General features: G+C 33.4%; 1 protein-coding gene across 1 annotated transcript in view; it reads right to left on the bottom strand.

The window, feature by feature from the left end:
* Positions 1-7,169: 7,169 nt before the first annotated feature.
* LOC144850531 (uncharacterized) overlaps positions 7,170-27,220 on the bottom strand; it is a 38,757-nt gene continuing 18,706 nt past the window's right edge. The window contains 31 exon segments of the mRNA XM_078707818.1: positions 7,170-7,507; positions 7,763-7,970; positions 9,789-10,120; positions 10,454-10,765; positions 10,973-11,138; positions 11,296-11,900; positions 12,218-12,421; positions 12,950-13,150; positions 13,522-13,669; positions 14,175-14,314; positions 14,424-14,551; positions 14,846-14,999; positions 15,112-15,298; positions 15,486-15,623; positions 15,788-16,006; positions 16,187-16,315; positions 16,470-16,589; positions 16,758-16,986; positions 22,137-22,250; positions 22,415-22,601; positions 22,985-23,252; positions 23,633-23,813; positions 23,902-23,986; positions 23,989-24,030; positions 24,209-24,325; positions 24,540-24,645; positions 25,053-25,264; positions 25,448-25,666; positions 25,998-26,034; positions 26,037-26,165; positions 26,638-27,032. Coding sequence (XP_078563944.1) covers positions 7,239-7,507; positions 7,763-7,970; positions 9,789-10,120; positions 10,454-10,765; positions 10,973-11,138; positions 11,296-11,900; positions 12,218-12,421; positions 12,950-13,150; positions 13,522-13,669; positions 14,175-14,314; positions 14,424-14,551; positions 14,846-14,999; positions 15,112-15,298; positions 15,486-15,623; positions 15,788-16,006; positions 16,187-16,315; positions 16,470-16,589; positions 16,758-16,986; positions 22,137-22,250; positions 22,415-22,601; positions 22,985-23,252; positions 23,633-23,813; positions 23,902-23,986; positions 23,989-24,030; positions 24,209-24,325; positions 24,540-24,645; positions 25,053-25,264; positions 25,448-25,666; positions 25,998-26,034; positions 26,037-26,165; positions 26,638-27,032 — 5,981 coding nt within the window. The 3' untranslated portion in view covers positions 7,170-7,238.

Raw genomic sequence — 27,220 nt, forward strand, 5'->3', positions numbered from 1 at the left:
TTCTGATTGGCCAACAATATTCCAAGTAGTTTGATAAGTTAGCCTTTTTCAAAAATTGAGACAAAATTACCGTTAACTTTGTCTGGGGCTTTTTTTCTAGGCCACATGGTACCATATGATATGTGTAACTGTAAGAGGAGTAACTAAAGGTTACTGGATAATAACCTCTATAGTATGAGTTATTATCACAGTGTCAAAAACGCGAACAATTTAGTAGCATTAATATATAGATACTGTATTGTTATTCGCAGTGGCTAAAGATACGGTACCGTATCCTAAATTTGAGGCAATCGTTGTACATGGCGGAACTAATGATTGTTCATCTGATGATGCTCATCTACTACAGGCTATAGACGAGTTCCATAAGTTAATAGAAGACGTCAAAGTGAAGGCTCCTGAAACAAAGCTCCTGAAACAAATCCACGTGCTGATGAAGAAATATTCCAGAAGAGAGTTGATCGATTGAATGTTAACATAAAAGAAATGGCAAAGGAAATGGATTGTGTGGTGTCTGACATTGACTTATCTTTTAAACTGTCAAACAATAAATGCGAAACATCTATTTTAAACATAAGTAAACTACATCTAAGTACTCAATAACATCAATGACGTTCACCAAATAATTAAAATCAGGAAAACTCATCAAGGTAAGAAGGAATTTCATCCCCGTTTACACCAATCACAAACAAAGAAAACAACAAGATGTTACTTTTGCGGAGAAACGAATCACGTAATGAAGAACTGTAAGCATGGACAGCCAATCAGATGCAGATCCTGCAAGCAACAAGGCCACAAGGAGAATCATAACGTATGTAGACAACATTAGGAGTTTGGCAAAGAAGATGATGCCGTACCCACCATGGGAAGCCATCTGAGCGGTAAAGATACTAATACTAACTTAAGTGTAAATAATGATAATATGTACAAATATAAACTAACTAATTCTTATGTTATTAACCATTCTTTTAATTTTGATTTATTGTTTGATGAATGTACTGATTGTTTCTCTTGTACTGATAATGCAAATATGGTGCAACCCCATAATTATGTTACCTCTGTAAATAATGAGAAACAATATTATGATGATAGTTATGTAAATAATGAACGCAATAGTTCACCCATAAAACGAAAAAGAGTTAGAAGAGGGGAAAAAAAATCTTCAAAATTGAATTCAAACATCAAAATTGCCTTTCATTATATTAGAGGATATAAAAGTAAGAAAAAGGAAATAAGTTATATAATCCAACAACAAAAATTTGATATCCTTGGAATGGTTGAAACTTTTCTAAATAATGATGAAGTCATATTACAAATTACAATTGGATTGGAAAAAACAGACAAAAAGGTGCCAAAAAATCACATGGGGGAATTGGATTGCTTATAAATAAAAATATTAAAATTTTGGAAAATGATCGTTTAAATTCACAATCAGATGACTTAGAAAGGTGTTGGACAAAGGTACAATTTGGAGGTAACACAGACTTTATATACCATGTTGCAGTTTGTTACTTCCCATGTGAAGGGTCTGCTTTCGGAACTTTTTATAATTAAAGATAATAATGAAGATGCCAAAATCATTATCCTTGGGGATTTTAATGGTAAAGTAGGTAACATGATTAAAGGGTTAATTGACCTTTGTAATAATGGTGAATTAACTATGCTTAACGCCTCTGACAAATGTGCGCGCTGGTACTTTAACTTGGGTACAAAAGAACCAAGCCAGCATTTTAGTAGTTCAATTAACTATGACTTTAAAGATTGGGATCCTAGTCGTTTATTAAAAGTATGTAATCATTTTTATCGTATTAAAGTTTTAATTATTGTAATTTTAAGATTTATCCTTTTGCAGTATGGTCGAAGCGTCCGCCAACCAAAGCGGCCGCCAGTTTAATATCGTCATTTGTATGGAACGCCATGTGCGCTTTAAACTTTAATTGTCGTTGTCAACGTCATGGCCTATGGCGAGTTGAGTTACAGCTGTATGTATGATCAAACCAATAAATATAAGCCAAATCATGTACTATCGAATCTTTATATTTCTATAATAATTAAGTTTGCCTGCCGATAAATCAATGTATATTTTATTTCATATTTTAATATTAAATATTATACAGATATTGCCTGCTTAGGCCTAGAGGTGAAATATAAGATTTGACATCCCCGAGGGAATGATATTATGTTCGAGGGAATATATATATCCCGAAGCGGCAGCTGAGGGATATATAATTCCCCGAGAACATAATATCATCTCGAGGGGATGTTAAATCTTATATTTTACCGATATAAAAGGCGATATCTGTTATATTATATAGCCAAGAACAAGTCTGCTGGGTTGGGTGAAGCTAGGCTAGGCCTCCTATTCTATAGGCCTAGGCCTAGTATTTGTATTGTATGTAAACAAGCCTCCTGCCTAGACACCTTACCTTGCGAAGAATAATATACAGATAATTACTAATTAATGATTCCTTGGCAAGAAAATATTCACTTAGGCCTAGGTCGTTTAAATTAACGAAGAATTTCCATCAATAAGCCTATTAATAATAATATTATAATCAGGTAGGCCGAATAAACAATTCATCGTCTTCTCTTCGAGGAGCTAGCCGAATCACCGGATGTTCAGCGCGTACTAGTTACTAGGTTACTACCGTGAGTATTGACCAATCACAAACGGTGTTTCATCACATTTAGGGAGGACTAATAACAAATGAGGGCGCTATGTATGCATAGTTTAAATAGTTTAGATGAATAATTTCTTCAAGCAAGCTGCATGGCGCAACGGTGGAAATGTTGTCTTGCGATGGAGTGACAATTCCACCCGAGTTCAAATCCAGTAGATGACTTTTGTTTATTTATCGGCAAACGCGAGTGTTGCCACACGAAAATTACACAGTCAATATCATCGAACTCGAGAATGTATATGTTTAATGACAGGGGACACGATAATTACGCGAAAATTAATCGGTCAATATCATCGTTCTCGAGGATATATACGATTTACGATCCTCGCAGCGGTAGTCATGTGACGCAGTTTCAACCAATCACGTTCACGTATTTACATAGGCTATGTAATATATAATACTATTACCTAAATCCAGCAGTATCGACACCAGCCAAAGAAACGCTTAAATTCAAAACCTCAAGAAACCCGCCTCCAGTACAAGAACTTAGAGAATTTGAAGATAAAATGCTTAATTTAGTACAGAACATCAAGTTTGAAGATAATAAATGCCCGAATGATACCGGCAGACAAATCAAACAACTTCTACCGCATGGACGCGAATGATTATAACGACTTATTGCAAAAAAATATAACGAAAACATACAAAAAAGCACCGGCGGATTCTGTAAGTAGTATAACCAAAGACGAGATTAAGATAGCCAAAGAACTACAGCTAGATGATAGGATAGAAACAACTGGGAGACGTAATGCCTTTATAACCCTGAACGACCATAAGGAAAATGTTGTAAACAAGCCGACTTGCAGACTAATTAACCCCTCAAAATCAGAGATAGGAAAGATAAGTAAACACATCCTAGAAAGAGTTAACAAACATATCGCACGAAAGACCAAGCTTAACCAGTGGAGGAATACTAACGACATGATAGAATGGTTTAAAGGCATCCAGGATAAGGAAAATCATCTGTTCATATGCTTTGATGTAACAGAATTTTATCCTTCGATAACTTTGGACCTTCTCATTGAAGCCCTCAACTTTGCTCAAAAATTCACCGATATTACAGAGGAAGAAAGGAAAATAGTAATCAAAGCCAAGAATACACTACTATTCAACGACGAGACAGCCTGGTGCAAAAGGAACACCACATTCGATACTATGGGTAGCTACGACGGTGCTGAAACATGCGAGGTAATTGGTCTGTTTCTGTTAGCCAAACTAGAACCCAAGAACGGTAATAACATAGGATTGTACAGGGATGACGGACTCGCGGCATTTAATGAAGCACCTCATGTTATAGATAACGATCGAAGCGAATAAGAAAATTATAAACTACCTAGATGTAACGCTTAATCTCAACGATGGAAGCTATAAGCCTTACTTGAAGACAAACAACAAACCACGCTACGTTCATTGCAAAAGTAATCATCCAGCATCAATAATTAAGAACATCCCTGAAAGCATAAACAAAAGATTATCAAACATTCCTTCGAATGAAACTGTTTTCAATGAATCAAAGAAACCGTACCAAGAAGCCTTGTATGAAAGTGGGATACAACCACAATCTGAAGTACAACCCGACCAATACCAGCGCGCAAAATAACATGAAGAAGACAAGGAAAAGAAATATCATCCGCCTTACAGTGCCAAAAAACCAAAATAGGGCACGAGTTCTTAAAGACTGTAGATGAATGTTTTCCACATAACCATGAGCTAAGAAAAATATTTAATAGAAACACCATTAAAATCAGCTATAGTTGTATGCCTAATATAGGGTCTGTAATATCGGCCCACAACAAAAATGTATTACGTAATGATATGCCCTGTGATAACATCAAGCAATGTAACTGTCGAAATGAATGCCCATTAGATGGGAAATGCCTAACCAGTGGTGTTGTTTAATAGGCTACAGTAACAACAAATGATGATGATAAAGTTGAAACATATGTCGGACTAACCGAAAACACATTTAAATGCAGATATAACGCACACAATAGTTCATTCCGTAATGTTAAATACAAAAGCAGCACAACGCTTAGCCAGTACATCTGGAAGCTAAAAGATGATAACATAAAGTATAACATTAAATGGCGAATAATAAAGAAGTAGTGTAAACCATATTCCAATGTTAACAAACGGTGTAATCTATGCTTACAAGAGAAGTATTATATCATATGCAAGCCTGAAACCAGCTCACTTAACCATAGGAACGAATTAGTCAGTGAAGTGTCTATTAAGGTATCAATAATTTAGATAATAGGAATAGACTGTCCAGGAAATAGAGATGTGTTGTACTTGCTAATTAGCATACTATTGTTCACATAAACAGTTTGCCTTACAACTTTATTATAGCTTTTTTGTATTCACTTGTGACAATCATTCAGAGCCAAGCACCTGAAGATTGAGTTTATACTCATGAAACAGCCTGTAGTGCAATAAAATGTTCAGTTGGTAATTTACTAGCGTCTTTATCATTTATTTATATTTGCCTCTACATTTTGTATCGAGCACTTTCGCTTTCATGATCTGCGTTAAATTTACCACGAATTATATATAGATACTCATGTTCTTTGTTAACGTTTTTAGTCGCGTGGACGCGACTCTATAGTTTACTATGTCGGTCGGTTGGTCTGTCTGTCTGTCTGTCTGTCTGTCTGTCTGTCTGTCTGTCTGTCTGTCTGTCTGTCTGGTATCACTATGCGTTTTATCGCTTTCTGACCTTATCTTGATATCAGTTTAATCTAGCTAAGTCAATTTTTCACAGAATATTCCTTATGGCCAGGAATCGATGTGGTTATGTTTTCACGGTGCGCAATAAAAAATTACGCGGTCTACTCACGATTTAACGAAATCACGTTTGTAATCATATCTTCACAAACATGAATCACAACTAAATAAAATTTGGTACTCATAAATTTCAGGGCATAAATCATCATATGGCAATACAATTACGTGCGTAGCGCATGTAACGCATGCGTACGCGCGCTTAAAATTTTCGAAATTTATTTTCGATGAAATAAGAGTACGTTTCAGGCAATTTTAAGCGTTTACAAAATTGCCATGAGTGCGCATATTTTTGCGCGCGCTCTGCGCGTTAAATGTTATTGCGCACTCTTTTTGCCCGATTTCTGTTTTCTTGACTTACTTTTCAACTCGAAATTACGTTATACGAGCACGTCAAAAGTGACAGGCTACGCACGTGTAAATTAAAAAAATATAAATGTTTTTAAACATTTCAACATTTTTAAATATGTTCAGTAATTTCGGTCAGTATAGTTCACTATGTCGGTCGGTCGGTCTGTCGGCCTGTCGGTCGGTCCGGTATCACTATGCATTGTAGCACGCGACTTACTGTTGGCCTTGTTCAAACTTAAATTATATTTTTATAATTGTTTATTAATTTTTGAATTTCGATTTTTATTCGTGTTGAGTACAATCAGAACCGTCTGTTTCGTTGTTTGTTGGGAGGAAGGTGAGGGTTAAAAAATAAAATAAAATACCATTGTCGCAATGCATTTCTAAGGACATTTTTTTTAATCAATTAAAATTGTGTAACATGCTGTAAAGAAATGTATTACAGATAGTTTTAAAATGATAGATTTTAAAATATTGATTTGTAATGTATTAATAATATTTTAGAAAGGGATAGTGGGTATGGAATAAACCACTTTCTTTATAATATAAAGACTTAATAATAATTAAGATTTTGAATTCGAATTTTGTCTTCCTTTTCGCTTAGAATGCACTTTAATACGACTCAATTAATATAATATTATGTATTTACGTAACAATTAAAACTTTATGAATGCGAAAACCGTGTTAGATGATGTTTTGATATCGATGCCACTTAGACTACCTAATTACAACAACAAAAAGAAAAACGAAAAGGGAGGCAACTAAACATAAGGCTTTATGATTCGTTTTAATGTTTTATCAGGTAAAGTAAATAAAGAAAAAAGTAGTTTTTCAAATCTAAATAAATTCTAGATCAAAGTTTAGATTTTGTTTGTAATGATATTAACATGATAAGCAGAAACATTATGTCATGTATCATATCAATAAGTAATAGAATAAACAATGCAGTTCTAATTGACAAGTTCATCGTCAAAGTAGGATCAATAGGCCTATTAGTTTAACCATGGCGAAGGCAATAAATTGATATTTCATATTGTTAGTGTATATACAACATTCTTTAGCAAAACAAACGTACTTCTTATGAATTTTATTTTTTAAATGTACAATGTATCACGTCATGTATATAATATTTTATATTGTTAATATAGATAATCAATTTTTTTTTACCAAAACAAATGATTTTTGTTAACAACAATCCAAATTTAGGTAGCTGAAAGTAAGTTGGTTGTTTTATTATGTATTATGTGTAAATCAGATGAATTGCTTTCCCATAATGTTTATGCAGTAGACTATGTAAACTTGAAATTCTATAAAATAAGAATAATTGTCTACGTTTGTTAGTAACAGTATGTTGTCATGCAATATTCCTATATATATTAAAAATAGTTAAAACTTAATCATATTTAAAACACATATTTCCAGGTTTCTCTATGGTATGGCGCTCTGGTAGAATGTAGCATTTACGGTAGATTCCAAGCCTGCACAGTTAACGGCCGTTAGTGTAAGAAAGTAGTCCACATTTAGTTTAAAGTTCATTAACATCGCTATTTCTGATGTTTCTAGCCATTGGACAACATCAGAAGCACCATCCTGTGTTCCCACAGACAACTCATAGACTAACGGTGACTTAGACTGAAATGTTTCGTCCCAGTCTAACTTGACAGTACCCTCGGTAAGCCAAGAAATTGTGACATCATCTAAGAAAAATAAAATAAATATACACGATTATGTAATATAATAACGTTATCAACTTAATCAATGAGAAGTCAAACTTAATTTCTCAATAACGTTATGTTGGCCTTTGATTAGGCTACAAAAAGCGAAGAAGAACAATTAAACTATTGGTCTTATTTGGGTAAATGTTCTTGATTAGTTTTAGTTCTGTATATTAACTGGTAGCAGTCAAAGTAGCACTAAAAACACAAACTTTTCGTTTAGTATTTCAAACTTACTGACAGCCATTGGCGGATACGACTCTATAACAAATTCTGCCAAAACAGCTTCGCTAGTCATATTAACTTGATTCATAGCACGAACAAACACTGAATATTTGAAGTGGGGCATCAAAGAAAGGCCGTCAATTATTGTATGTGTATCGTCTGAATTTCCACAGAAGATCCATTGGCCAGTGCATATTGAGGTGTTGGATTCTATGCAACACTTTAAAAAAACAGAATGTATTATTGTGTCAACCCTGTTGTCATCTGAAGTGTTGGCATCACATGGCCATTTTGTCACCCACATTCAATTACCACATACTTTAATAAGTACAGAATATGCGATCGAACATCCTACAGTTTTAAGCAACGTATGTAATATAGTTGCAATGTTCTTAGGTCCTGTATTTATAATTCTATCAAATATCTATAAAAATATGTTTGAGAAGTATTGTTTATACCTAAGCTCTTCATTGAGTATTTTTAAATAGTGATAGAAATTTGTTTTGTTTGCTGTTGATGTTTGTTTTATATTTTTATACTAAAAATAATCAATGCAATGGATAGATCACTGATAAATAATCGATTGTATCGATGTAGGAGCAATACTCATTTAAAGGTGGAAACAAAAAACAGTGAAGTGCAGTAATAACTCATTAAAATAATTTATAATTTCGTTTCCGTGAGATACAGTAGTACAACAATGGCACTGTCGGTTTTTTAGATTTTCAATATATTAATCTAAAAAATGTATATTAATACTGAAACGCTATGATAACGATCCACATCCGGTATATTCAGCAAATGACATGGCAAAGATAGAACACAAGTTAAGTTTACCACTTCATTTTACAATTGTTGCCCTGCTCTTATATCAAAATCTCAGACGTGCCCCTGTAGCAAGAGGGAATGAATATGGAATTCTTTATTATTTTGCAACATTCAAAATAAATAAATAACTTAATAATAATTAAGATTCTGAATTCGAGATTTGTCTTCCCTTTCGCTTAGAATGCGCTTCAATACAAATCTATGAATATATGTGTATTTACTTTATAAATTATAATGCGAATGCGAACGCCGTTTTATATGATTTTTTTTATATCGATGGCACTTATAATTACAACGATTAAAATGGAGGCAAATAAACATAATCTTTATGATTCTTTTTAGCCCGTTATCAGGTTAAGTAAATAAAAAAACATTTCGCAAAAAGTCGGTTTGAAAATCTAAATCTACACCTAATCTGATAATTAACTTAGAAACATTGTTATGTATCTTTTCAGTAAGCAAATGAATAAAAAAATGTAGTTCTAATTGACAAGTTCGTTATCAAAGGATAGTAGATTCACCATGTTAAAAACAATTCTTTAGCAAAACAAATGTTCTTTATTTGAAGACGATTTTTGTTGACAATAAACCAACGGTAACTAAACGTATGTTGGTTGTATTGTTATGTGTAAAGCAAATAAATTGAGTTATGTGTTACCAAATATTATGTAAATCAAGTTTAAATAAATGTAAATGTTGAAGAATAACATGCGACCTGGGCTGCTGAATTAATTGTGGACGACACATAAAACACATTTATCATTCGCCTGTCCACAACGACAGGGATTGAGATGCACCAGTACACTGGGATAAATACTCTTCCGAAAGATGTACTGGGTTCTTTAAAGGGCACACGAGCCATGTGTACACTTTATCTCCAGTGTTTATTTTTATTTTATTTTATTTTATTTACATTTATTTACCCAGGGTAGCCCAAACAGTTAAAAACTGGTTTCCATTGGGGCCCTGCATTTTACGTTATTTTTTTTTTTATTACGGTATATGTACAAAAGCAATATCACACAGTTAATAATGGTTGTAATTACAATAAAAATATGGGAAAAAAAATCAATAAATTCGTATACAATTTGAGGGCAACTGGCTGTCTTTTGTTTGATTCTGCAAATTTTTGGCAAACATTATTATTAAGTTGATATTTGCATGATTAAAATTAACATAGAAATTGTTGCTTGATTACTTAAAAACTCACTTCATAAAGAACAATATTGACAGGATCATAGAAACCATCCCACTCGAGTTCTACTTGAGAGGTATCTGACTGATAATAACCACGCTGCGTGTATGGAGATGGTGATGATATCAGTACACGAACATTAGCGTATTCGGCAATTGGTGGACGTGTTACTATAACAACTCCATCAGAACTACGCATGGAACTCGTCCCGGCGTTATTGTGAAATATCATGGTAGAAAACAATCGAATATTTTCGTATTGCGTATCGTTTAATACAGTTAACCCGAAGCCGTCATTACAATTCACTTCTGTGTATTTCTGGATATTATCCGAAAATGGATTATAACCTATTTGAAAAAAAAATTATAAATAAGAGAAAGATTTCATTAGCTCTTTAGCATTCCTTTATACCCTATAGGCCTACATACAAGTAAATTGAGTAAAAACAATATGTTTCCCAGTAAAAGGCATCGTTATATTAGAAGGAAAGTTGTTGTGATTACTTTGTTACCATAAGGGAAATATTAAATACCTTACATTTAGTTATATTATTGTAATATGACGATGATGATTTTTGTTACGGAAATCTGTACTTTTTCTTAAAATGATTAAGAGTTGGTTGTATTATTAGGAAATTAGAATTAGGAAAAGTACATATCCTCATAACAATTTTTACCAACCTATTCCCCATTCACACAAGTAAATTCCACTCTGCGCATCGAAAGCGGACCACGTGACTATGATATCGTGATTAGTTTGATAGTCAATATCATTAGACTCTAAACCATCAAAGACAAAGTCAACAACAGGTTCAGTCATATCAATGGTTAGGGGCGCACTTATAACTCGAGTTGAGAGGTCAGCTGCATTAGTAGCGATTACAGTGATGTATATTTTGACACCATTTTGTAGCGTAATGTCACTATTGATTCCTTCTTTTTTGGACCCAGTTGATTTAAATCCTTGCACCTGTGTTCCTCCTGGAATAGTACCTGAAAATCCAGTATGTATACAGTATGTATAAAAGTGTAGATTATAGAAAAAAGTTCACAAATATTTAAAAAATATCGTCCTCATAGCATATCTTGAAAAATCAATACCAAATTCTCAACACTATGTTATAATTTTTTAGCAATAAATGCCAGACAAACAAACATTACTGATTTAAAATTACATTATACATGCAATGTTTTGTTTACCTATTGCCCAAGTGTAATCCACAATCGGACTCTCTGGATCAATAAAGTGCCAAATCGCATGTACCGATGACCAATCACGAATTATTTGAGTTTTAAATTGAATGGCACCACTTACAATCACGTTTGGGAAGTTTTTGTTGTTGGAACTATACGAATATGTTGCAACCTATTGATTGGAAAAAAAGTATAAAGTAATGTTACTAAATGAATACAAATAAATAAACCAATTATAATATAAATCATAGTATATCTTTAAAAGTATACATCGATATTCAAGTATATTTGTGTTGATTTGTAACACGAAGAAATATGACATCACTAACCGTTACATTGTCTAACAGCATCAAACCATGTGAACTGACAGTAGATAAATAAATATCGCTGTCTATATCATCAGCTGTAAAGAAATACACATGTTTCTGCCAAATGTTTCCATTATTGTTATCGTTGTCAGCGTTGTATAACTTAAAAACATGATGCATCCCGGGAGCTTTGACTGCAGCCTCTTGCATAACCAATGGTACTGATGATGACGTAACAAAATGTGTGAAAAACGTCAGCATGTAATGATGACCTGGTTCAGTGTTGACAGATTGAGTCAATCCACCATGCACTAACACAAATAGTGTACCATCTTGAGCTTGTTGTTCAGATGAATACACGACTATACTAGAGTTTATTGAAAGACGCCATCCCGTTGGCAACAGTTCTTCAGATATCCAGTTTGGTGTATCTTTTACGTGTCCAATCCAAGGTGTGGCATGCGGACTGTCTTCAAATGAAGGATTCGTCAAGATATTATCTCCGTAATAAACAAGTTCTATGGGAATTGGAGGTGTTGTATCGATAACAAATCCATCAGATATGGCGATTGGCGAAACATGACCGGCCGCATCGTAACTTCTAACTTTTGCAAAATACCTAAGACCTTTTTGTTGGAAAAAGTAATAATGAATAGTGAATATCAATAACTTTTTTTTGATGATTAAGAATATAATAATTGCATAATAATAATGATATATATACGTAATAATATAAGTATACGTGACTTAGTTTGCCTACGACAAGCATTCATTTAATGTTTCTTTCTGTAATAAGAAACAATTGATATTACCAACTTCGAAATTAATTTAAAGAACACTCTGTTTTATTATGATTAAGTTAATGAAATATCATATTTATAGTATATTGCTACTTTTTAAATTAGTTGACGAGGCTTATGTTACTCTGAAAAATTGGTCTTACCTGTTGTAAGATTTCTGGAGAGATATGTTGTGACAAAGTTACCGATCTTCACCTTCTTCCACGTTTTAACGTTACACTCAGTTGGGTTTGTCGTTTCACCAATACAAGATTCAAAATGACTTATGAAAGATTCAAAATCAATAAATCCATGCCAAGACGTCTTGATAGCAATAGGTGATGACTGGTACTCAACATCATGCAGTTCTAGTATAAACAGATTAACTATTTAGCCATTGCTCTACTTTGTCACAATGCAATCCGCGCAACGTCAATATAGCGTTAACGACCATTTGGTACTTACTGGCTTAAGGTTAGGGTTAGAGTAACTGCTCTGAGTCGGACAAACATCGACCTAGCACGTTTACACGTATGTTTACGCGTCATAAGTTGTAATAGATTTAGAAAATAATTTTTTTCTATTTTGTGAAGGCAATCAACATTCAGATAAGCTCAAAAACTTTTCAATTGCAAATACTTTATAACATATTTTTCACGTAAATAATTTTCTCTGTGTTTGTAACTCGATAAAACAAAGATTGTACTGTTTGAAAAGCGTTTGAAAAGCATTTTATTGGGGAAGCAATATTCGGAATATATGTTGCATTGGCATTGGCATAATAATATCTAAGTATAAATAATAGTTTAGTTTTAATGTTGGTTATAATCTATAATTAACGCGGATTAATAATTAATTAATAATTATAAATAATTCAGCAAAAATTCCAAACAAACCTTGACCATCAGTAACCGTTCCAGCAACCGGAATTTGTAAATCAACAATAAACCCGTCAGATATAACTAGAGTATGGAGACCAGCATGGTTATAACCTCTAACGTTCGTATAGTAACGCTGTTCGTTCTTTAATGTTAATCCTTTGAAGGTATATTGCTCAATGTTTCCCGGTATTTCTAGAAATAATCTTACATCTTCACCTAGAATAATAACAACGCATAAGAATAATAATTATAGAAAAATACATCATTGTATACAAAGGAATTTGGAAGACAAAGAGTGAGATGGCGAGATGAAATAGACAAGTATTGGGGTACAGTGCAGTGGCAGGGAGCAGCTAGAGATCGTGCACTGTGGCAGAAACATGCTGAGGCTTTCGTCCAGCAGTGGACTGACAACGGCTGATGATGATGATACAAAGGAAGAGACTTAAGTACAAATTAAGTAACTTCTTTATTTCGTCCGTTACAAAATGTAATATTAAATCAACAAATGAATATTGCTAAATAGATTTCAAGAATAAATAATATAATTTTGGGGCATTACTACTGTAAGCATGTATATAACTTACCACCAGGAAATGTACTGAGTGACACTTCAAAGTGACTGATGCCTCCAGATTCATCACGAAATACATTACGCCAAGAAACACTCACGTGGTCAGTTTCAGTTAAAAAGTCAGTGTCGACTGTGAAGGTTTCATTTATGTGTTCTTTAACCTACAAGTTAAAAAGTTAAGTTTATACATTACAAGAAAGATTGTGATGGAACCATTCTCTCTTTAGTTATGTTCTGAAGGTAGATTATCATAATTATAATAGTAGCCTTAAAGTTACGTTTGCTGTACACCATGTTTTTCTAAAAAGGAAGTAAAGTAAGCTTGAGAATATTCCGATATTTCGGATGTTGTGCTTCAGTGATCTTCTATTGTATAATAATACTACACTGTAGATCCAACACTATAAAACCAGTCTGACTACTATTTGTCTGGAGTAAATATCTAGACTTCTTGTACATTTTATTTGTTTTCCAAGTTTAGTAGGCCTATAGGTAAATGATTTATTCGTCGGATGAAGTCTGTAGTCATATAGATGCTTACTGGTATGGGTAGTATTAGGGAAAAATAATTGAGAAAATATATATAATTATTATGAGAGTAATAGTAATAGTCGTAAAATAGAAATAATAATAAAAATAAAAAAGATATATTTTGCTTTTACTCACACTAATTCCTTTTATTGTTGTCACATCTGGAGGACGAACGTCTACAGTAATTCCGTTCGACCGATAGATGGCATAAGAGTCATAAGAATACCACGCTCGAACGTAGAAATAATATAAAAACGTTGGTCTCAGTAGTTTATCTGAAATTATTCGTTTAAATAGTTTCATGGTCACATATACCAATGGACAGTTTTAATTATTCTTTTAGAATATAATAATTATAAGATCACCAAAACATTTCACTACTACCTTTGTCAAGCATAAGAACAGCAGACCCTTCTTGACCAACATCAAACCATACTTGGTCTATGGCAGCGTTGAAGATTCCTTTTGGTTGTTTTGGTGTTGATGAAAAATCACCCGCACTCCACTCATACCTTGATTTTGGAAATATAGTTGTATTTAAATATTATTGTTGAAACAATTTCAACAATCTTTTACTTTTAATTAATTGTTCTTACATTCTAATATAGGAAACTTAAGACTAAGTCAGCAAGAAGCCAGCTTCATATCCTGGTAATAATTTTGAAACATTATAAAAATATTGCGTGATGCTAATTGGTTATAAGTAACTTTTCTTTTATACTCCAACTTCTATCGTTGGTCTCTCCCTTTATTCACCCTCCCCCACCCGACAACACACAACAACAAATGCATTACAAACTGTTTACCTTTCCACTGTACGTGTAGAAGATCCATCAATTGACCAAGTTGCTGCCAACATGCATCGACTTAAAGTAAAGTTTGCATCTATGTTCTGATTGTCTGCTTTCAGGAGTTTTAAGTCAGTGATATCATTCACTTCGATGATCGGCGTACTAGGTTCTGTATATAAATGATTTTAATGCAACTTTATTATAACTTATTTATACTAAGTAAATGTTTGGTCTCTTGAAATGAGGTTGCAACAGTTAAACTAATGTGTAATTCGATGTACCTTCAGTTATATCTTGACAATTCGCATTTGCTGGAGGAAGGCACACTTGGTTTTGGGGTGCACAGATACAATGACCTTCACATGAGTAAGCTGAACATCTTCGTATTAACACTAATGTTCCTTCATTTACAACACCAGATGAGGCGACTTCAAAGGCAGAGTGTGCTTTTAAGGATGACAAACCAACCTGGTACCGATTGAACATTCATTTTATCATAAATATTCAACTAACATTAATAAATAATTTCAAAAATAGTATTACAATTTAAAAGCAATTTTATTTTCTTTTACTTTATTTAAGCCGGAAATATGCATCCATTTAAGACAAAATGTAAATTTACTAAAGTGAAATATGACCAACAAGTTATACTTACCCCATTTACAGCCCAAAGCGAAATGTAAAGAACTATATGTGATTGAATATCACCTTTTACCGGCACTGATGCTACAAACACTTCATCACCATCTACTACCATAGAACTATTATCAGGCATGACGTCAATAGGTCCATTCTACAGTATTTCAAATGTAAGAATAATTTATTTAGTTAAATGTATTGTTGTAATGTGTTGAGTAGAAGATATTATTTACATGGTTTGGGAGATTACTTGATTTGGTAATGAAAAAAAAAGAAAAAACGTTCATTAAAACATTTTATTTGTGTATTTACACTCACAGGAGCTAAGTCTGAAGCTGAGTAACTGCTGCCAATCGTAAATCTGTACTGATTCACTCCAGAATGAGCATCCACAAAGCCAAGCCAAGCAAGATTCAATACACCATTACCCGGTGAGATTTGCTGCCAAGTCATCCAACCTGACTGGTGTCTGTCTAGGTCAGCTGCATGATCGGTATCAACAGCAAAGGTACCAACCGTAGGAGGTGTTGCATCAACCTTTGAAGAAAAAAGTAATAAATATGTTGAAAAGTTACATAGTGTCCATTCGTTCTGTGTAAGGATCATATGTATTTATTTTTACAAATGATTGAATTATTTCAAATAATATTTTCAAAATGAAATAAAATTCAGTGTAGACTAAATTAAACTTTGGTTTCTTATTTTAATATTATTTACCAAAATTTCCGTAGACGACATTTCAGTGCAAAGTTTAGCACAATTACAGGTTACCACTTTGACTTGGTATCTACTTCCGTCATGAAGAGCTAGATCTGTAAAAGTATAATCAACTTCAGAGCCTGCGATCTGAAAAGTATTGAAATGAATGAAATTATTTTTATCTGTTAATGGCCAGTTTCTTAAGTCTTTAGCTTAACTGTGACAATATATAAATATCGTATATTATTGTTTCTCCACTGTTGGTTGTTTCAACACTAAACTTGGTTTTATCTATCATTACCTGAGTTAGTGGAACATCGACGTCACCATCATTATGTGTAAATACTGACAAGTATTGTCGCCTAATACCACTTTCACTGTCACCAAACTCCCAGTTTACTCGTAACAGCGAATTGAAAACCTGATAAAATACAATTTTCTACTTAATAAAATAAACTGTTTATTTTAGACCTAAAGTTCTTATTAGTCGAAGCTAAATAAATACAGTTCGTATTATACATCTGTCGACAACTTTGTGCAAAAAGAAAATTATCTAAAATATTTTGGCTTTCATGACCTACTGACTCACCTGAGTAGATGAGACAACAACTCCTGCTCTTGTTGATATTTCAATTGACTTGATTATTGTTGGCACTGTGACATCGACTATGAAACCATCAGACGTTCTTTCCGCCGAAAGACCAACCTTATTATACGCTTTAACTGTCACAAAAATCTTCGTGTTTAATGGCAGATCAAAATTGAGAGTAGTAAATACAGTCTCCGATAAATGATGCGCCTGTACGTCCATGATGTCACTTCATTCAATTCAATTCAACTAAACATTTATTTCTTCCTTCAATAAAATTAGGTAATCATAACAAATTCAAGTAAAATATAAAACATGTCAGTTGATGATAAAAAAAAAAAGTATACAGGTATCAATAAAAGGAAGTAGGCAGTGCCCAAGAAGATACAAATCTTGTGGCGGGCCAGCCTATTTACAGACACAGGTAAGACGGTCGAAAATTCAAAAATACAGGACGTAAGGACAGGGACATAACAAGACAGCAAAAGGAGGAAAAAAAACAACGATCAGAATGACAGCAAATCATATCCTGACCAAGAACTGACAAATGAAACTCGAAAAAATTGCCGGAATAAAAAAGAGAGATCAATACTTTGCAATAAGGTATTTCTTAAGTTTGGAAGAAAACGTTTTTATTGAAATAGAGTTGCCGATGTCAGGAGGTAAATTATTCCATAAATTGGAGCCGGAAAATCTTATGTTATGTTGAAAATAATTAGTGCGATGTTTCGGTATATGGATCTTAAATTGGTTTCTTGTACAGTACGAGTGACGAACAGAATTTGGGATGAAAAAATTACACAGATGCTTAGGAAGAAGGAAATGTATTGATGAGTACACGAATATAAATTGTTGAAAAATATTAATGTCAAAAATATTAAGGAGATTCAAGTTAGAAAACAAATGAGACGAATGAGACCGGGGTGGAACGCCAGATATAATGCGAGTAGCCTTTTTTTGTATAATGTGAAGTTTGGTGAGATTGGATGGGTAAGTATTTGCCCATACAATGTTACAATAGCTCAGATAGGGAAGAATTAAAGAACAGTAAATAATACGGAGGATATTTGGGGGAATGAACGAAGAAAGTCTAAACATGACACCGAGGCTCTTGGAAGTTTTGTTCTCAATTTCTTTAATGTGAGTTTTCCAAGTTAGACCACTATCGAGATAAACACCTAGAAACTTTGCGCTTTCAACACGTGGAATATCATAATTGTCAATCAGAATCTTATATGGCGTAGTATTGATAAATCTGTCTTTTTGGGGACTCCGGAAAAGAATAAAGCTGCACTTTTTATAATTGATAGATAACTTATTACTAGAAAAATAGATGGACATGTGTTTTAAGTTGGTGTTAAGGTCATCAAAAAGAGATTGGATATTAGGGGAAGAATAGAACACGGTTGTGTCGTCAGCATAGAGAAAAAACGAGAGAAGATTAGAGCATCGGTATAAATCATTAATGTATAAAATAAATAAAAGTGGACCTAAAAGAGAACCTTGGGGGACACCGCATGTGACTGATGAAAAATGAGATAGGTGGTTTGAGTATCTAGTACATTGAGAACGATTTGCTAAGTAACTTTTAAACAAATTTAATGCAGGCCCTCGAATACCATAATGGGATAACTTAAATAAAAGAATATCATGATCGATAGTGTCAAAAGCTTTGGAAAGATCAATAAAGAGTCCAATAGCGAAATCATTGCGTTCAAAAGCGTCCACAATTTTGTTAGTAAGGTCAATAAGAGCCATGGATGTATTATATTTTTTACGAAAGCCGAATTGTTGAGAGTATAAAATATCGTATTTGGTAATAAAATTAAAAGTTCTGTCGTAAATAATTCTTTCTAGGGCTTTTGAGAAAACAGGTAAAATAGAAATAGGGCGATAGTTCGTTAAGTCAGATTTACTGCCAGATTTAAAGAGGGGTGTTACACGAGCTATCTTCAATCTGCTTGGGAAAATTCCCTTAGTTAAAGAAATGTTAAAAATATGGCATAAAGGGAGGGAGATAAGTTCAGTAACTTGCTTGATGACATTCGCATGTAGGTCGTCAATACCGGGGGACTTATTACTCTTGAATGAACGCAAAATTTTAATAACTTCGTCCTCATCGACCGGGGATAAAAAAATAGAATGAATATTTGGGTTAGGAAGAAATTCTTTATACGATGTGTTTGTCTTGGGTATTTGGTTAGCTAAGGTGGGACCAATTTCAGTAAAAAATGAATTAAAAGAGTTTGCAATCTTGGTGGGATCATTTGACATTTCACCATTGCAGTTAAAAAAAGTATTACTTTGTTTGTTAGAGGATTGTTTTATAAGGGAATTAATAGTTTTCCAAGTGGCCCTGATGTCATTTTTATGTTTAATAAAAGTATTTTTAAAATAATTTGATTTCGCAGTTTTGATAAGACAATTGATTCGGTTGCGACATTGTTTATATTTTGTTTCATTTTTCGCAGAGGGACGATGAAGAAAGTTTGAGTATAATTTTTGCCTATATTTAATGGACTTAAGAAGAGAGTCGGTCATCCAGGTCTTGAGTTTAGGTTTAGTTTTTTTGATAGTTTTGTATGGAAATGTTTTATTGTAAAGTAACGAAAAGGTATGTTCAAATTTGTTGTATGCATCATCTGGGTTTTGGGTATTTAGAATGTCAATCCATTGTTCACTAGACAATTCTTGACGGAATTTATCAATAGTGATTTGGTTAATGCATCTAAATCTAAATGATTCATCCCTATCTGAGCTACGTACATCACAGGAAAAATACGAAATATTAAAAACGGGAAGATGGTCCGAAATATCACTAAATAATAGTCCACTAATACTAGGGAAATCAAATTTATTAGTTATAATATTGTCAATCAGTGAGAAAGAGGACTTGGTGATTCTGGATGGTCTATGAATAAGGGGGAGAAAATAATTACTAAACAGAGAGTTGACAAATTGCCAAGCTTCATTATTAGATTCATTTTTTAATATATCAATATTGAAGTCACCAAGAATATAATTAATTTTGTTTTCATTGGATAATTTGGCTAAGATTGAATCAAGTTTATCAATAAACAGAAGCGGATCATTTGATGGGGCTCTATAGATACTTCCTGTAATAATATTTTTTGTATTAGGGCGGATGATTTCAACAAATATTGATTCGCAAACTAGGGGGTCAAAAGATAGATCATCTCTTATTGAAAATTGAAGGCCATCGCAAATATACAAGGCGACACCGCCGCCGCCTTTAAAAGACCTGTGATTCGATACAAAAGAAAAACCAGGGATTTTAACCAAGGGATTATCAAATTTTAACCATGTTTCACTAACAGCAATCACATCAAAAGAAAAATGAAGAGAAGACAAAAGACTCACGATTTGATCAATATTTTTTAGTAGACTTCTTGCATTAAAGTGGATGGATGAAAAACTATTGTCTGAATTTGTATTAATTTTGCGGGTAAAATCACTAGGATGATAATAATTTGATATATTAGTGTTGCTATGAAAAAAATTCTGATCAGGATCAATGTTAGATGTGTGATCATCATAAACGTTCTGAAACGGAGAGAATAGAGCCTTGGTCAGTCGGTCAGGACATGAGACGTTGTCAGGACAAACAAAAGTCATAAAAAACACGTAGACAAAAAAAACGGATAATCGATGAAAAGCAAAAAGAAAGGAAATATGGAAATTTGAAAATGTGGGGTAGTTATCAAATATAATATAAACAAATAAAAATCAATATAAAAAGCAATTACAGTATTTAGATAATATACAACACATTTATGATTGAAACAATTCAATCAAGAATCAATAATTGCAGAAAAAAATGAGTAAAAAGTTAGGTATTCAAAAATAGATGATAAAGAGAAAATGAATTCGGAATAAATGATAGGCAATGATAAATTAAGTTAATCTTCATTAAATTGAAGGTAGAAAAGTTCAATAGTAAATGAAATGTGATAACAGAAATAAATACAGAGTAAAATCAAACAATGTATTTGGTTAAGCAATCAGTTAATGATCATTGAAAGCCATTACATAATTATTAAGTTGCATGAAATATGAAAATGTCATAAAGTAATTATGCAGCAATATGGCAATTGCGGTATAGTTAGTTGTAAGAAATGGCAACAGCGAATAATTAAAAAGTGTTCCAGCAAAAACGATGACAAGTTAAATAGTTAAGAATTGTTATTGAAAATAATGCTCAAATAAATGCTGACAAATCGTCTCAATGTTCAGCAACAATTGAGACTGGAAGCAGTAGTTAATTTGATGGAAAAAATTGATTAAGAACAGAGGAAAGTACAGTACTTATCTCTTAGTTGATACATTTCACAGAAGGCGGAGGAGATCAGATTCAGATTTGATGATGACTTTCTGTTTGTTTTTCTTCAATAGACAGTAAATGTTACCGTCTATGGACCAAGCAGATTCAATGTTGTCATGGAGGTTAGCCTTACGGAGAAGATCTAGGCGCTTGGATGTAAGGTTTTCGGTTACTAGGTATCCAGAGTGCTTTAATGATCTTTTTTTTCGGAAGACCTCCGAGCGCGTGCGATAGGATGTAAATTTGATGATTATTGGCCTGGGTTTGGATTTGGCTGCAGATTGGCCGTGTTGTATCCTTTTCCTCCCAAGTCTATGTGATCGATCAATATCGCATAATTCGATGTTATCCGTTATTTTTGACTTTATTATGTCAAGCGCCAGGTTGTCAGTTTCTTCGATTGATGATTCTTGGACACCGTGTAACAAGAGGCAATTCCTTCTACTGTATTGCTCAAGATCGTCTATTTTATTACTAAGTGAGTTGTTTACAGCAGTTAGTGTGTTATTATGTTCTTTTAAGACTGCAATGTCGCCAGCTGTTGACTCGTAGTCAAGGGCAACGCTATTGTAAACAGATTCACTTACTTTTTCACAGATAGATTTGCTAATAGCCGAAATTAGTGTTTTATTTTCACATACTGCATTTACAATCTTGTTGAAAAGTATTGGTGATGATAAAATATGGTTGCTTATGGATGAAGCCACTATCGAAATAAGCTGAGGGTCGTCGGCTAATAGGTTTTGGAGTTGGCCTAGCCCTTCCGGCGACGATGACATTGTAGGCTGGGACTCCTCCGAAGTAGCTGATTTAGTCGGCGTCAGCAGTTCCGGGTTAGTTTTATCTTCCGGGCCTGGGCCTACAGGTTTAAGCCCCGTCTTTTCGGCTGATTTGTCTGTACAACGTTTAAGTTTTGATGATCTCGTGGACATTATTGTATTTGAATAATAACTATATTGCTATTTAGATACCAGTGTTGATTCTAAGGTGCAATTTATGAGACTTGAGTGAAGAGTTCAATCAACACATTACGTTACGTTTCTCTAAATTGTTGCAAACTTCCGCCTGGTGTTGTCCCAGCCCGCCATTCAAAATGAGACAATCCAGAGTGTGGGTCATTAAATCCCCACCAATGTGCCTCTAAGACACGTCTATAACAAATGATAAAATAAGCATTGATTGAAGAGCTACATTATACAATGATTCATTTATAGTAAATAATTTAACACGTTAAATGCATGAGCTAAAATGTTAAATAATCATTAGACTTAGTTATTCGAATAACACAATGAAGTAACTTTGATAATGCACTTACCTAGAATTCTGGAAGTTGATGTCAGAACCAGAGCTGCCATCAAAAACAAATCCTGCAACTGGTGGGGAGTTGTCGATAACTATTCCGTCTGAGATAACTTCAGTGCATAGGTCTGCCGCATCACATGCAGTGACGGTTGTATAATATACATGACCAGCAACAAGATTTAAATAATCGAATCTTCCATCTAACATAGAAAACAACAAATATAAAAAATTACAGATTTAAGTCATAAGAATCATACAACAAATGTAACAATATTGTTAATAATATTATATTGTCGTGTGTTCAATACATAACTATTAACAGTGTTATTTTTTTGTACATACAGAAAACGTAATTGTTAGAAAAGTTAAACTTGTGGAGAGAGAGAGAGAAGAAATATATATGTTCATCGTTTTATAAATGCAAATGCATTCTGGTATATCGTATTACATTTTGTTTAGTAAAATGCATAATGATGTTTCTCTGAATTTTCAGATGTGTGTGCATTTATATTCAAGTTTTTTAAAACAACACTAAACCGATAAATCTTTTCAAGTCAGTGACATTGAAAGTTCACCAACTTACCTGTTGCTAAACCAACATTTTGTTCTTCCATGACATCATCGCATCCAGGACACAGACCAACTTTCCAACTATAACCAATTACTTGTGTTCCGCGATCTACAAATCCACCCCAATTAGCAAAAATAGTTGATGTGTCTTGTTGTGTATCTTTATCTTCTGGTGGATCTGTTAATGGTCCATCATACACAAAACCAGCGGATGGTGGTGATGTATCAACAGTTATTGCGCCACTACACGTCATTGTAGATAACCCAGCATCATTGTAAGCCTGTAACAAAGTTATTACAGACATAACTGTATTGATGAACCCAAAGAATCAACGTAACGTCAATTATGGTTAATAGGTACTTTTATATTTAAGTGAACGTGATGGACGTCCACGTCGACATGGGTCTAGTCGACTGTTACTCGTCGACAGATATATTAAAGTTTAGATTTACGTTGACGTGCCAATGATCGTACGACGTAATGACCTTGTGATCATATGATCTTGTAATCTATAGTAGCGCTCGTCCGTGGAAGTAGGCCTACACGAGCTTAGTCCAGGATAAGTGTGTAGCTTAGGCCTAGCCTAGATCCTTAATTTAACGAATAATAACGAAGGCTGGTGTCTTATAGACATCTCACAGATGTACATATTTGTGTTACCTTTACAGTGATGTAATAGTGATGCCCTTCTTGTAAATTTAGATGGTAATTTTCATTTGTAATAGCACTTTCAGATGACGTCATAGTATTTGGGTACATGTCGGACCAAAATGGCTGTGAACCAATACTCCATTCGTAAGAAGATATTCCACTTTCATGGTCAATAAAAACACTATCCCAACTAGAACGGAGATAAAAACAACGAATAGCAATACATAATACTATTAATTATATTGAACTTATTAAGTACATCTCTTTATTTAGTTTACCTTGCTTCTACGCGAGACGTAGAATAGAATACATCACCGTCGACAACAATACTACTACGTCCCAACACAGGTGGTGTACTATCATTCCTTGAGATGTTGCTGATGATGTTAACCCAACAAAGTTCATTGCTATAAATAAAAGTTAAGAAGTAATGTGTTGCTACTAAATTCAATTTAAATTTCTCACTCTGACTGCTTAAATTCTTCTGTCAGTCAACGTCATGAGAATTAGAAAATTACAACAATACTGAAGAGATATAACTTTCAACAACTGTATAACATACTATATTAAACATATTTGAAATACCTTTAATTGTTGCGTAATATGACTTTCCGTTAATAAGATTCATATTATGAACAATGATATGTTCGGTGATTCCAACGTTTACAAAATCAATGACGTCAATTCCTCCAGAATATGTCCCTAAAAAATGTTCACAAAGACTGTATTCAGAAACATACTTTCTCTAGTATTACATACACTGACTTGTTTAGTTCAATAACAATAACGAGTCAATACGACGATATAAAACTGGCGGCCGCTTTGGTTGGCGGCCGCTTCGACCATACTCCGATAAAACTACATAATTTTTAATAATTTACAGATATTTATTCTTAATATTATAATAATAGCTTACCAACAGAGTATTCGTAATACTTTATTCCAGAATGGTGAGGAGATGTTCCATGCTCTTCCACGTCAACAAAAGAGTTCCAACTAATACTTAAGTCAGACATTGAATGCTAATATTAGGAATAAAGGTTTACATAATAAGTATATATATATGTATATGTTGCCCGAAAGCTCTGCTAACTTTTCTGGCTGTTTACTTTATCGTTTTGATTTAGCTTTTCGCTTTTTTATTTGTATCTCCATTGAGATCCAGCCACAAAAAAAGCGAAAAGCTAAATCAAAACGATAAAGTAAAACAGCCAGAAAAGTTAACAGAGCGTTCGGGCAACACTAGCCCTTCATCAGTGCACGTGAAGGAATTTGGATAACGTCATTTAAATGATCTGATGTGATGTGTTCATCTACATCTAACAAATATTTTAGCTATGATCTCTTGTCCATTCTGGTCAAGGCAGTTAGTATTTTCTGTCTCATGATCTCTCAACCATCTATCGACAACTAATACAACGTTCTGCACCTGATATCTATCACCCTGTTGCCAACCTAACCAAACATCTCCTTGCGTGGGAGGTGTATGATCAATCACAACGCCATCACTACATGATGACAACTCTGGTAAAACTTCTGTCCATTTTTCATGGTATTTTGTTGTTTTCTCGGCATGTATACAGATGAAATATTTCGAACCATGCTTAAGGTTAAGTTTCTCAACATTAATATACTCATCATCTACAAACAAGACACATCAAAAATTAAATATATTTAAAAATAAAATGAGTATTAACTAGCTGGACAAAACATGTTCCTTTTTGATTTCATAATATACAATTTGTATTCTAAAATAATATTTTGTTATTGATTGTTGTGTACTTTATGAAAATAGCAATTTCTATTCTTAATCCACGTCATTACCTGTTTTGCCACATTTAAGTGTGTTGGGGTGAGCACATGGTTTAGCAATATCTTTGAGATCAAAGTCTGCCGTAAATTCTAACGGTGATATACCAATTACAGCCCATTCATAAGTAAAATAACGAATGTTTGGCCAAACAGCATGTAAAGATGTTTTCTGCAAACTATAGTCAACATCTTCTTTCTCCCATAACCCATTCTCTTCAAGTTCAACGTGAGCTAAACGATATGTAAGCAAAATATGATATCAACTTGGAATTATATTATATGTATATATATTATTATATAAATCCAAAGGCAAATAACTGAAAAATTACAATGCTGTGGGTATCAGTGGCTGGATCTCAATAGAGATACACAAAAAAAGCGAAAAGCTAAATCAAAACGATAATGTAAGACAGACAGAAAAATTAGCAGAGCTTTCGGGCAACACTAGCCCTTCATCAGTGCAAGTGTAATATTATTATATATTTCATTACAGTTGTATTTTATTTTTAAATATTCCAAATACAACTCAATATGTCTTTATTAATGACAACTGAATAGGTACCGATAGCATCGATGACTATATTAGGATCTGTTTCTGGTGTGCTTTGTCACAATCCCATAGTTCAGTTGAAGTTGTTGAAGAAAGTCCTGCTTTATTAAAGCCTCTGACAAGCAGTCGTATACACGTAAATTCTGATGTGTTAAACGTCAATTCTGCTTGGAATGTAATCTAAAAAGAGTAATGATCATAATTTTAATTATAACCGTTAAACTGACTTTAACCAAGTGGCCAAGGGATCTGGTTAAAAACTATATTTGTCCGGGATCTGGTTAACCATGTTTTTCCAGGGAAAAGACAATTTAATTTTTGAGAATTAAAAATAAGTAACTTTTTTTTTATATATCAGAAGGATTTTAAATATTTTGTAAAAATGTAAATATTAGTTCAATAATATTTAATATGTTACTACATGGAGAACAATAAAATAAACGACAATTCAGACATTACTTCTCGATTGACTACCATAGAAATGAATAAAGTCACGTAAATTTACCATGTACGGATATCTTTTAAATGATTACAGCAATGTTAAGGCAGACGGTGTACAACCATTTAACAGGATTAAGTGATTTACCACTATTATACATAAACTAATGTAAACTGCTTATAAGAAAAAGAATTATAAAGACAAATATATTACCATGCTGTCGTCTCCATAATCATCAACTACATTTTGCCAAGGTAATATCATTCCATTTCCTTCTTCACCATTCGTTAATGACCATTCATAATGATCCATAGTATCAATGTTTATAGATTGCTGGAAGGCCTCCTGATAAAATGGCTCAAATGCGACTTCAATGTGTGTGTTACTCTTGTAGACGAGCTCCACGTAAACACTGCTTGCAGTCGGTGGTACAGACAGTACCGACGATCCGTCAGTATAGAGTGGATTAAAACACATATCGGAGTTGCAAAATTCTAATTTTGATCTATAATGTCCACTGTATTCAAGGTTGAGACCGGATGTCAATATGTGACTAACGAATCCGAGATTTTTTGGACCATCGATAGTTGTCCATGTTTGGTTATTGACTATAAATAAAATGATTATTTTATTTTCATCTATACCCAATCAATTATTATAAATCTTTACTTCTCGTCAAGTATGCATTACTTTCTCTAGATTTCAATTATGCTACAAATTCTTTTTTTTTTATTATTAAAATCGTTTTAAAACTATTTTGTGCCTTATAAGATTATTACCTAATATTATAGACAAA

The sequence above is a fragment of the Antedon bifida genome, chromosome 8 (assembly GCF_963402885.1).
Source record: "Antedon bifida chromosome 8, ecAntBifi1.1, whole genome shotgun sequence".
Lineage (NCBI taxonomy): Eukaryota > Metazoa > Echinodermata > Crinoidea > Comatulida > Antedonidae > Antedon > Antedon bifida.